The sequence below is a fragment of the Globicephala melas genome, chromosome 2, assembly GCF_963455315.2.
Source record: "Globicephala melas chromosome 2, mGloMel1.2, whole genome shotgun sequence".
NCBI lineage: Eukaryota > Metazoa > Chordata > Mammalia > Artiodactyla > Delphinidae > Globicephala > Globicephala melas.
In genome coordinates this window covers 62462098-62474375 of record NC_083315.2, presented here as the reverse complement: position 1 = coordinate 62474375, position 12278 = coordinate 62462098, and the positions used below count along the sequence as shown (strand labels likewise).

The 12278-nt window shown below is 35.9% G+C and overlaps 1 protein-coding gene across 8 annotated transcripts in view; it reads right to left on the bottom strand.

The window, feature by feature from the left end:
• Positions 1-12278, bottom strand: part of MYO9A (myosin IXA) — a 269375-nt gene that overhangs the window by 181609 nt on the left and 75488 nt on the right. For all 8 annotated transcript variants that reach the window (XM_030875073.2, XM_030875076.2, XM_030875075.2 and 5 more), the window contains exons 9-11: positions 7430-7519; positions 3536-3652; positions 1555-1689 (exon numbers count right to left, since the gene is read on the bottom strand). In XM_030875073.2, coding sequence (XP_030730933.1) covers positions 1555-1689; positions 3536-3652; positions 7430-7519 — 342 coding nt within the window. The remainder of the gene's footprint in view (positions 1-1554; positions 1690-3535; positions 3653-7429; positions 7520-12278) is intronic.

Sequence of the window (12278 nt, the reverse complement as noted above, 5' to 3'; positions counted from 1 at the left end):
AAAGAACACTGGATTGAGTAAAGAAACCAATCCCAGCTCAACTTTTGATTAAAAGCAAGAATTATGAAGCCAGAGTGTTTTGAATACAGGCTTTAGGCATCATTTGCAACACCAGAATAAAAAGAGTACCCACTTAAGAGTAAGCACTACATATATGTTAGGTGATATTATAACAAATAATACTATCTTTTAACAGCTCTATAAAAGAGTCTAGCTAAAAGGTCATGTGTTAAAAACTTTAAGGAATTATCAAAATGGCCAAGACTAATGCTGCTTGTGTGAATATTAATCAGTCCTTATAACTCTTGAAGTAAAATAGCAGTGCTTAAAGCCAGGACAGAGGACGGCAAGCCTCAATGACAGGAAAGACCTGTTGTGGTTTTCTGTTCGTTTATTTTCTTCACTATTTCCTTTGAGGTGAATGTGAACCTTGCTTCTTTTTTTTTTTTTTTTTTTTTTTTGCAGTACACGGGCCTCTCACTGCTGTGGCCTCTCCCATTGCGGAGCACAGGCTCCGGACGCGCAGGCTTAGCGGCCATGGCTCACGGGCCCAGCCGCTCCGCGGCATGCGGAATCCTCCCAGACCAGGGCACGAACCCGTGTCCCCTGCATCGGCAGGCGGACTCCCAACCACTGCGCCACCAGGGAAGCCCCTTGCTTCTTTTTATACAAACTGAAATTCTGGGCTACAATCTCAACTTGTTACTGAATTCAAACTTGACTTGGAGAAAGAGCCCACATTTCCTTCAACCCTGCATTTACCCTAAGAATTGTCATAGAAACTGATGGCTTGCTCTTTCTATACTAGTTCAGTCAATTTGAACTTCTCACAGGAAATATCTAGTTACTCATTTTGGTCTCTCTACACTGTCCTATTTCTTTGTATCCACATTCTGAGCTCATTTGAGATTCTGTTAATAAGCTCCTCTATCCCATCCTCGAACTAAGAAATCAAAGGAATCCAACAACCACACTTAACATTACACACACAGCGACCAAGCCCATGGCGGCAATTAAAAATCAAAAACATCAACAAAAATGCAAAACAAACCCGTATTTTTTCATTCAAAGGTGCAGTCAAACAAGCACATATTATTGATTCTAATACTTGAGGCCTATTAAACAAAAAAGAAAACCCTGTGTGATAAGGCCCCCAAACTATGCTCTGATCTGTCATTTGCTTACACTAATATGAAGTCAATAATATCTATATTGAAATACAACATTTAAAATACTTATCACGACTATGACTCAAAAATTTATGGAGCTTCCCTGGTGGCGCAGTGGTTGGGAGTCCGCCTGCCGATGCAGGGGACATGGGTTTGTGCCCCGGTCCGGGAGGATCCCGTGTGCCGCGGAGCAGCTGGGCCCGTGAGCCATGGCCGCAGAGCCTGCACGCCCGGAGCCTGTGCTCCGCAGTGGGAGAGGCCACAGCAGTGAGAGGCCCGCGTACCGCAAAAAAAAAAAAAAAAATGTATGTGTGTGTATGTGAAGGTGGGGGTTAGGGTTTAGGGAGCAGGAAGGGGGCAAGTGTACACACATTCAGGTACTCACCTGCTCCAATTTAAAGATATGCTGATTAAAGTAGTGTTGTAAGCGTTCATTAGCAAAATTAATACAGAACTGTTCAAAGCTGTTATTTTCATAATCTTCAAACCCAAAAATATCAAGAACACCAATGGACAAAGTCTATGAAACAGGAAAAAAAATTATGGTTAAAAAAGGATGCTCAAATTTATTTCATGAATAATATTCACAATGTAAGTAACAAAATGTTCTTCAACAGCAGTAGAGAGGAAAACTTGGGGGACCAGTGTTCAGTCAAAATATTACTATAAATGAAAAGCATGTTAGTTCTCTTTTTCTTCATCTTTTTCTTTTTATCTTAGTTATAAAAATAGATCCAAAGTTTTAACACATGTAATTCATTGATTACTGTACAAAAATGTGCAAAGCAGAGTTAATGACCTGTTACCTCAATATCACAAATCTCTAAAACCCAAGAGACAGGGAAGGGAAAAACAGGCTATTGGAAAGTCAGAAGGTTACTAAAGTAAAGCTAGGTTACTCCTAGCTATGCCTGGTTATGCCAAAAGGATCATGCAATTGTTCCTAGTTTGACTTCTCTATCCCAATAAAATTCTGCATTAAGAATCAAGCTAACAGGTATGTTTAAAATAGTCTTACACAGGCTAGAAATGAAACTGGATATCATAATATGTGGTTTCTTGAAGTTAAAACTTTAAAAATTTTTATCAAAAAAAAGAAACACACAAGATTTATGACATTAAACAGTTCTAAAAGGATTATAACAAAAAACAACAATCCCTTCTCCACCCTCAATTTCTGCTCCATAAAGTCAACAACACTCAAATCTTTTTAGTTGTTTGGTAAAGAATAGTATAATATAGTAAAAAATGTTTATTCTTCTATTTCTTGATATTTTACCTCCAGAAATTACCTTCTAACTTCTTACTATGGATGATAAATATTCAGTTCTAATATCCCAAACCACCATTCTTCTCACCACCCCACCTTATTCTTAAAATACAGTTGTATGACAATTTTGATTAAATGAAAATAATTTTTCTCCACTGGTGCTAAGAGAGATACTGGGCAAACTGATGTAATGAGTGATAAAATAGTAAGAGACTTTTAAAAGTCTCCATTAAGAGTATTTTGTGTGATTAATACTGCTGACTAATTCTAAGCCCTTACAAAAAACAGTGAAAATAATGATCTTCAAAAATAAGTCAACTTGGGACTTCCCTGGTGGCGCAGTGGTTAAGAATCCACCTGCCAATGCAAGGGACATGGGTTCGAGCCCTGGTCTGGCAACATCCCACATGCCACAGAGCAACTAAGCCCATGCACCATAACTACTGAGCCTGTGCTCTAGAGCCCGCAAGCCACAACTACTGAGCCCACGTGCCACAACTACTGAAGCCCACACGCCTAGAGCCCGTGCTCCACAACAAGAGAAGCCACTGCAATGAGAAGCCCATGCACTGCAGTGAAGACCCAATGCAGCCAAAAATAAAATTAATTAATTAATTAAAAAAAATAAGCCAACTTGGTATATTAGGTTAGAATTAAAATCAACTTTCTACCTGTGGGCTTACTCAAAGCATGAAAAGGTCATGTAAGAGCAATTTTACATTTAAATATTTACGTTTTACATTTAAATATTAAAAATAATGAGGTCTAGATATATTTCAAGACATAACCAGGTAAAAAAAAATACAAATTAGAAACAATACAGATAGCATGATCCTATTTTTACGTTTAAAAGCAACTCTGTACATGTACATCTATAGGAATGTAAGTACATAGGAAAAAAGCTCTGGAAAGACACACAGAACAGTTTTGCTGAATAGGGTCATAGAAGCAGAAATAAGGAGAGAAATAGCAGGGAATACAGATAAAAGGTGAACTTATTACTCTATATAATTCTATGTTTTTAAATTTTATGCATTACCCATTTTATTAAAACAGTTTTTCAGGAAAAATATATTATAATCCAATATATGTCTACCTTGGTATTTTGCTCCAAATCTTTACTATTCATAAGTGCATGATTAATCCGAAAAACTATCCAGTCAAACAGGGCACTATATAAAGACTTAGCCATGGAGTTCCTCACTGTCACAGCCTGGAAAAAAAAAAAAAGTTAGGAGTCTAAGTGAAATTGGCAACAATCTGACTAAGATACTATAACAAAGTGTTTTGTTCTCATTCAAGAAAGAAAGCTTATTATCCTGAATTAGAAATTAATTTTTCTTTCAATATAAATAACCTACAATTGAAGTTTTTTATATATACTCATTAATTTAATCCAACTCAGGGAATCCAGGCTTAAACTGCCATGAAAGATAAAGGAAACAAAACATGAGTCCACACATTTCAAAACACTTTTACTGAAAACTGGGGTATATATTTCACCTAGTAAAGAAGGTAGAATAGGAACTTTATAAATAAATGAACTTTGCCAACTAAAGTGGGGAAGAGTATTCCAGGCATAGGAATCAATTATCAAAAAGGCATCAGTTATCTGTGGAATCCTAGTCACACCACCACAATTACACTCCTGGCTGTCTTCAGCTTGTCATCCACAGTAACCTTTAGAATTTCTCCATCCCCAAACAGTAACAATTCTTTCATTATGGAGTTATGTGATTTACTTTTTCCCCTCACCTCAAGCCTTCCCTAGTTTATGGAAACTCTCCGTACTATCTGCTCAATTTTTGTGTAAATCTGAAATTAGTCTAAAAAATGAAGTCTATTACTTAAAGAAAATCCAACATTTAGAAAGTACCGCAACCTAAAAAGAGGGTTGTGGGGCACGTATCTTAGACAAATGAGTCCTAGAACTTAAAAGAATACAAATGCTAATAATTTATGTACTTCTCATCTAGGGACTTATTTTGCAGCTTGTATAGTCAGGTACATATTTATATCTATGTTCTTAATTTTAGAGGAAGTAGAGAGTGTTGATTAAGAGCTAGACTATCTTCCAGTCCCGGTTTCTCTACTTATTCCAGCTATTTGACCTTGGTCAAGTTACTTAAACTCTTAGGCTACAGCTTTTTTTACATTTGTAAAATGGAGACAATACTATAACCGACCACACATAGATGATGAATGAATTTCTGAATTTCAGTGGGAAAAAAACCCCCTCAAGTTTCCAGAACAAAAACTACCTACCTAAACTATCACCTACATAGGAAAGAGAAGACAGGTATTAAATTCTCTATCTTCAACACTAGACACTTGAAAATAATTGGAAAACGTTTAGAAGTTCTGAGAGAAAAAAGGATGTGGCCCTAAAAGTCTATTCTTAGGCAAGTTATCAACCAAGTATCTTTAAAATAAAAAGAAAATCAATAGTAGAATATATAGAGAGAATAACCATTCTATTTTCCCCAGAGGAGAGGAAAAAGAATAAAGACAATCTGATTAAATTCAGCAAAAGCAAAATATTTTAAAACACACAGTAAGAAAACATGTTCGTTATCACAATGAATATAAATGAGTTGAATTTTGAGGTTAAAAGAAAACCTCCATATCAAATTAATTGATTTATAGAGAATCCAAATATACCAAATATACAAATATAATGCCTATTTACACCATAACTCCCAATATTATACTTTTAGCCTCTTTTCTCTGAAATGCAGTCCTGCCTATCACAGCTTAACCTCAATAAGCCCAAATACCAATTAATTATTTTCTCACTCAAATAAGATCTCGTTCAGTGTTTCCTGTCTCACTGAATGGTACCAATATTCTACAGTTGTGTGTACCAGAAAATCAGGATTCATCCTTGACATCTCCTTCTTCCTCCCTGCTTCCCACTAAGCAAATCATTGCCCAATCTTGTTGCTTTTACCATCTAAATTTCTTTCTTTTTAAATACATCCATTTCTCCCTATCAGTAGGTCACCATTCTAGACATAGCAGCAAGCATCTTTCTCCTCAGGAGTACTAACTACTATAGCCTCCAAACTCATCATTCCACATTCACTCTTGCCCTCTGGGTTAGAATGATTCCCATCACCAGGTGTACATGTTCTCTATATCCTCTCCCAGTAAGTGTGAACAGGACTGTAAATGATGGATTTCACTCCCATAACTATCTTTTGTTATATGACAAGGGCGAAGGGATTTTAAAGATATAATTGTGGCCCAAAATCAGCTGAATTTTTTAGTTAACCCAAGAGATACTGTCTTGGGTAGAGCTGACTTACTAGGGACTGAGCCCATCCATCAGAGATTCTCCTGCTGGCCTTGAAGAAGCAAACTGCCATGTTGTGTACAGGACCACATGGCAGGAAATGGCAAGTAGACTCTAGGTGCTGAGAATGGCCCCTAACAGCCAACAAGAAATTATGGATCTCAGTCCTACAACTGCAAGGAAGTGAATCCTGTCAACAACCTGTGAACTTAGAAGAGGATGTTGAGTCTCAGATAAGATCACAGCCATCATGAATATCTTGACTTCAGCCTGGTGAAACCCTGAGCAGAGGACCCAGCTAACCTGTGCCCAGACTGATGATTCATGGAAACTGTCAGATAATAAATCTGTATTATAGTAAGTCACTAAGTTTGTTACACAGCTATAGAAAACTAACACGCTCTCCTCCAACTAATTTTTTCACACTGCTGACAGATTGTCCTTTAAAAAATATCTAAGGCAACTTTTTTGCTTAAAACCCTTCTTTCCATTGCTCTTCAGACAAAATACTAGAATCCTCAAGGACTGCTCTTCATTTTACTCATAATGCCTAGCACAATTCCAGGCACAAAAAGTGTTTTCAAATATTTACTAAACAAATAAATATACCAAACAAACATAAACAAAAATAAAGCAGGGGCTACAAAAATAATCTCAAAATGTTGAAGTTAAAGTTAAACATGTAAATAAACATAAAGAAATATTTAATAATGAAAAAAGTTGAGAAAGAAAATATAAAAGCATTGAACTTTTATGTAAAAGATGAACAAAACTCTTAAAACGGTTTGGCTTTTTCTCTTGTCTAGAAAGGAGCTCTCAAAGTTGGCAACTATAAAATACGATATAAGATACCTGACATAATGAAGAAATGTGGACCTGTAGGTACAATCAGGAGAGACCCCAAAAATGGGATAAATGGATCAATGGGATAAATTAATCAATGTCTGCCTAGAAAGCATTCTCTACAGTTAAATCACTGTTTCCCCACCTCTCTGACTTCCAATCTCATATTCCTGTCCTATCTTTATAATTGTCAGTTTGATTTCTCAACACTTTCATAAAACTTCACCATAAAATAGTAGGTTTTTCAATAACTTTCCTACTCCTATACACCTGAGTGGTATAATAGTAATATTGGCACACTATAGCAATAAAACTTACCTGGAAGCTTTACTATACAGACGATATTTAAAGCCATGGGACTAAGTGAGAAAATCTAGATAAAGAGTATAGAGAAGAAAAGACAAAGACTGTCCTAGGGCACCCAATCTTTAAGAAGTCAGGAAGAAAAGAAAAAACAAACAAAAAGAACTGCAAAGGAGAGGCCAACAACGAAAAAGTAAACCAAAAGAATATGATGTGCTGGAAGATATGATGTGCTCAACAAGGAATAATCAATTGGGTTAAGGACTGCTTATTTATAATTCTACCTACCATCTACTTATCCCACAGTAATACTATGAAACTTAAAAACGGTGATCAGATTGAGATCATTGGAGAAAAATGTAAGCGTATTGCTTAAAATTACATTCAACTTTAAGTTTCCAAGTTGACAGAAAGTTCACGATAAATTTCAAGAGCCCAGAAAATATTTCAATCCATACTGTTATTTTCATTCTGTTAACAGAAAGAATATAAACCTAAACTTCTAAAAATGTTCAGAGTTCCTTGATTTCAAAGAAAATCTATTCATACCTCTGCCAGTTTGTATGGTAAAATAAGCTTTTCTCCCACTGTCACGGTCTTCCTTGTAACTAGTGCTTCAAATAGCATCTCTTCTTTAACCTATACAGCGGAAAAGTAAATTCAATATAAAAGATTTATGACTATGGTTGAATTATTTATTGAAAAGTCAAATAGAGAAAAAAATTACTGAGATTAGTAAATATGCAACAGAGAAAAAACAAAAAGACAATACACTGGGCAATTTAAATATTGGCCAAAGTGGAATTTAAGTGTCCCACTCACCATACTTCACCATAAAAAAGACACAAAGGGTAAATAAGACAGATGGGTCTTTTTATTTTTATTTTATTTATTTATTTATTTTTGCGGTACATGGGCCTCTCACTGTTGTGGCCTCTCCCATTGCGGAGCACAGGCTCCGGACGTGCAGGCTCAGCGGCCATGACTCACGGGCCTAGACACTCCGCGGCATGTGGGATCTTCCCGGACCGGGGCACGAATCTGTGTCCCCTGCATCGGCAGGCGGACTCTCAACCACTGCGCCACCAGGGAAGCCCATGATTCGTCTTTTAAATGCAGAAAAAAAAATTTAAAGAATGAAAAACCACCCAATTCATTTTAAGGAGCTGATTTAATGCTGACACTAAAACCTGACAATGGTCATACACAGATCTACACATATACACAATCACACAAAACACACTAATCTTGCTTGTATTTTGATAAACATCCAAAAAAAATTACTGAATTCATATTTCAATCAGCTACCTCTATAATTTTCTGAATAGTCTTAATCGTGCATATATGACTTTAAATTTTTAAAATAAACTTTCTTGAGGGAATTCCCTGGCAGCCCAGTGGTTAGGACTCGGCACTTTCACTGCCAGGGCCAAGATATGATCCCTGGTCGGGGACTAAGATCCTGCAAGGTGCGTGTTGAGGCCAATAAATAAATACACTTTATTAATACAAAATATTAATAATTAGCAATGGGCTCAATATCCAATCTACAATGTTTCTCATATTCACCTAATTGAGAAACTGATATGTATATTAAAAATTCATTCTTTAATATTGTTTCAATAGATGTTAAATATACTCAAAACACATAAATCTACTAAAAATTGAACAATTTATAGTAATGATGATGGTTCTAATATTTCACAACAAAAACATGCTCCACAATTAAATACAACTAATCTACTGGAGCTTGTTTGCTTTTAATAATTTCACAAGCCTCTACCCCAGATAGGATTTAGTACACAGAAGATGCAAACCATTCACTACTGCCTGAGGTAACTACAAAAAATAATTGGAAAAAATAAATAAAATTAAACCATTATTTGTTCTTAGAAGCTAAATCTATATTTATTATTGAATTGAATCACTTTGGGAAGGAGGGAAATTAAATTAAACCTTTACTAAAGAGTTTACATTTTAATTAAACCAGTTATTGTGCCTATCTTTCAATCTTATTTCAATGAAAGCCTTAAGGTTCCAATTATCATTATCAATGTTAATCAATTAGAGAAAATCATATTTAAAAATAAGATCTAACTATGGGAATTCCCTGGCAGTCCAGTGGTTAGGACTCTGCGCTCTCACTGCCGAGGGCCCAGGTTCGATCCCCCGTCGGGGAACTCATATCCCACAAGCCGCGCGGCCAAAAACAATTTTAAATAAAAAAATAATAATAATAATAAATAAAAATAAGATCTAACCATAGGCAGGATACCCTGGTAGGTCTTCTCAAACCTTCTCTAGCTCGTTGACTTTGAAGATTATCTTCTTTCTACTTAATAAACCTCCATTCCTAGAACCAGTCCAAACTATATGTAACAAGAAGGAATTTGAGAAGCTTGAGTTCAAAAGTGAGATTTGCTATCAAATCACATTTAGTTGTTACTCTAACTTTGACACTGGTAAGTCCAATTCTCAGAACTGGATTTCTCCTTTTTTTACCAATACCTCTTTAAATTGCCTGAATTCCTCTTACTAGTCTCTCACCAAAAAAAGTAATACTGCACTAGGACCAGAAGCCTTGAGTACTTGCTGAATGCCTGAACTTATAAGAAAGACCACTAGCCACAATACCAAATGTCTGACTAAAATATCACCTGAAATGCCTGCCTGAAATACATCTGTTTTCTGACCCTCATGACCTTCAAAATTACAGCTTTCAGATACCACACTCCACACCCTGGAACTTCTTTCCAATGAGTGAATCTAGTTCCAATTCAAGGTACTCCCTCCTGACCCTTCTTCTAGGCTAACTCATTCCATTAAAGTTAATAAGCAACAGCAAGGCATGTACAAAATAATAAACACTGTAAGGTTAGATCAATAAGAGGCATCCATTGCTCTCAAAGAACATTGCCACCACCCTATAATGGACACAAACTGGTAAACAATTAACTTTATGCTACAAAGCCAATACTGAACTACGCTAAGGAGAAGCAAATGTTCTATGCTGATAGAGTCAGTTTAGACCCTTTAATATGGTTAAGTCCCATGAAGTAGTATATGAACCAAGATTTGAAAGATAAGTGATATTTCAACAGAAAAAAAGGTTATTCATAATTGCAAAAAACTGGAAATGATCAACATGCTCTTCAACAGATGAATGGATAAACCACATCCACACCATGGAATATTACCCAGCAATAATGAGAAATGAGCTATCAAGCCAGGAAAAGCCACAGATGAATCTTAAATGTATATTGCTAAGTGAAACAAATCAGTCTGAAAAGGCTACATACTATATGACTCTAATTACGTTATATTCTGGAAAAGGCAAACCTACAGAGCTAGTAAAAAGATCAGTAGTTTGCTGCAATGGATTGAATAGGTGAAGCACAGGGAATTTTGGGGGCTGTGAAACTATTTTGTATGATAATGTAGTGGAGGATACACGACATTATGCATCTGTCACAACCCAAATAGCAAAAAGAGTGAATCTTAATGTATACAAATTTTTAGAAAATTATTTAAGATGTTGTGGGAATCTTAGGAAAAGAATACAGACCATGACATGAAAACTGTATGACAAATATATGGAACAACCTCAGTGAAGGGGGTGGGAGGAAAAAAGGTGCTGACCTAAGTAATTCTGGAAATAAATGGAGTCTGTAAAACTAGGGGTAACATGAGTCCATAAAGTCATTTCCCACAGGGATATGGGTTAAAAATTCTAATACTGCTTTACAGGTATACTAGAATCCAATACCTAAATGAATGGCAGATTGATGGGAGACAGCTTCCTCACTGTTAGAGTGTGAGTTTACAGATAAGCAAGGGGAGAAGGCTAGAACGATACATGTGCTAATGGATTAGTTAGAAACAACAGTATAATCTCATGTTTATCTTTTTTATAATTTTTATTTTTTTTACTGAAGTACAGTTGACTTACAATGTTTCAGGTGTACAGCAAAGTGATTCAGTTTTATTTATATATATATACTATATATATAAATATGTATTCTTTTTCAGATTCTTTTCCATTGCAGGTTATTATAAGATACTGTATACAGTTCCCTGTGCTATGCAGTAAGGTCCTTGTTGTTTATCTATTTTATATATAGCAGTATGTATCGGTTAATCCCAAATTCCTAATTTATCCCTCCCTCCCACTTTCCCTTTTGGTAACCATAAATTTGTTTTCTATGTCTGTGAGTCTATTTCTGTTTGTAAATAAGTTCATTTGTATCGTATTTTTAGATTCCACATATAAGTGATATCATACAATATTTGTCTTTCTCTGTTTGACTTACTTCACTAAGTATGATAATCTCAAGGTACATCCATGTTGCTGCAAATGGCATTATTTCATTCTTATTTATGGCTGAGTAGTATCCCATTGTGTGTGTGTGTGTGTGTGTGTGTGTGTGTGTGTGTGTGTACACATCACATCTTTACCCATTCAACTGTCAATGGACATTTATGTTGCTTCCATGTCTTGGCTATTGTAAATAGTGCTGCTATGAACATTGGGGTGCATGTGTCTTTTCGAGTTAGTTTTCACTGGATACATGCCCGAGTGGGATTGCTGGATCATATTATAGCTCTATTTTTATTTTAGTTTTTTAAGAAGCCTCTATACTGTTCTCCATCACAGCTGCACCAATTTACATTCCCACCAACAGTGCAAGAGGGTTCCCTATTCTCCACACCCTCTCCAGCATTTACTATTTGCAGACTTTTTGATGACAGCCATTCTGACGGATATGAGATGATACGTCGTTGTGGTTTTGATTTGCATTTCTCTAATAATTAGCAACGTTGAGCATCTTTTCATGTGCCTGTTGGCCATCTGTATGTCTTCTCTGGAGAAGTATCTATTTAGGTCTTCTGCCCATTTTTTGACTGGGTTGTTTTGTTTTTCTGATATTGAGCTGTATGAACAGTTTGCATATTCTGGAAATTAATCCCTCATCAATTACATTGTTTGGAAATATTTTCTCCCATTCTGTAGGTTGTCTTTTCACTTTGTTTATGGTTTCCCTTGCTGTGCAGATCATGTTTATCTTTATATAGATATAGATGGTTACATAAAAATATTCGTAGATATGTGAATATACTCAGGGGAGTATACACACATATACTTCCTGTCAGAGGAGAGGGCCTACAAAAATCATATCCCTTTTAAGTTGAGTAGATAGCTCAGAAAACATAAGAAATCATCACTCCAGGAAGAAAGAATAAGGTAATAATAAGGACCCTGATGTGGGAAGAAACGTCACAGGAGATGAAGACCTTTGGCTCCCATTCAGCCATGAAGAAAGAAAAAGTAGTACCCTTTTCTCCACCCATCCAGATATCCATCTTCAAATAAAATAATCTAACCAACATCCTACTATGA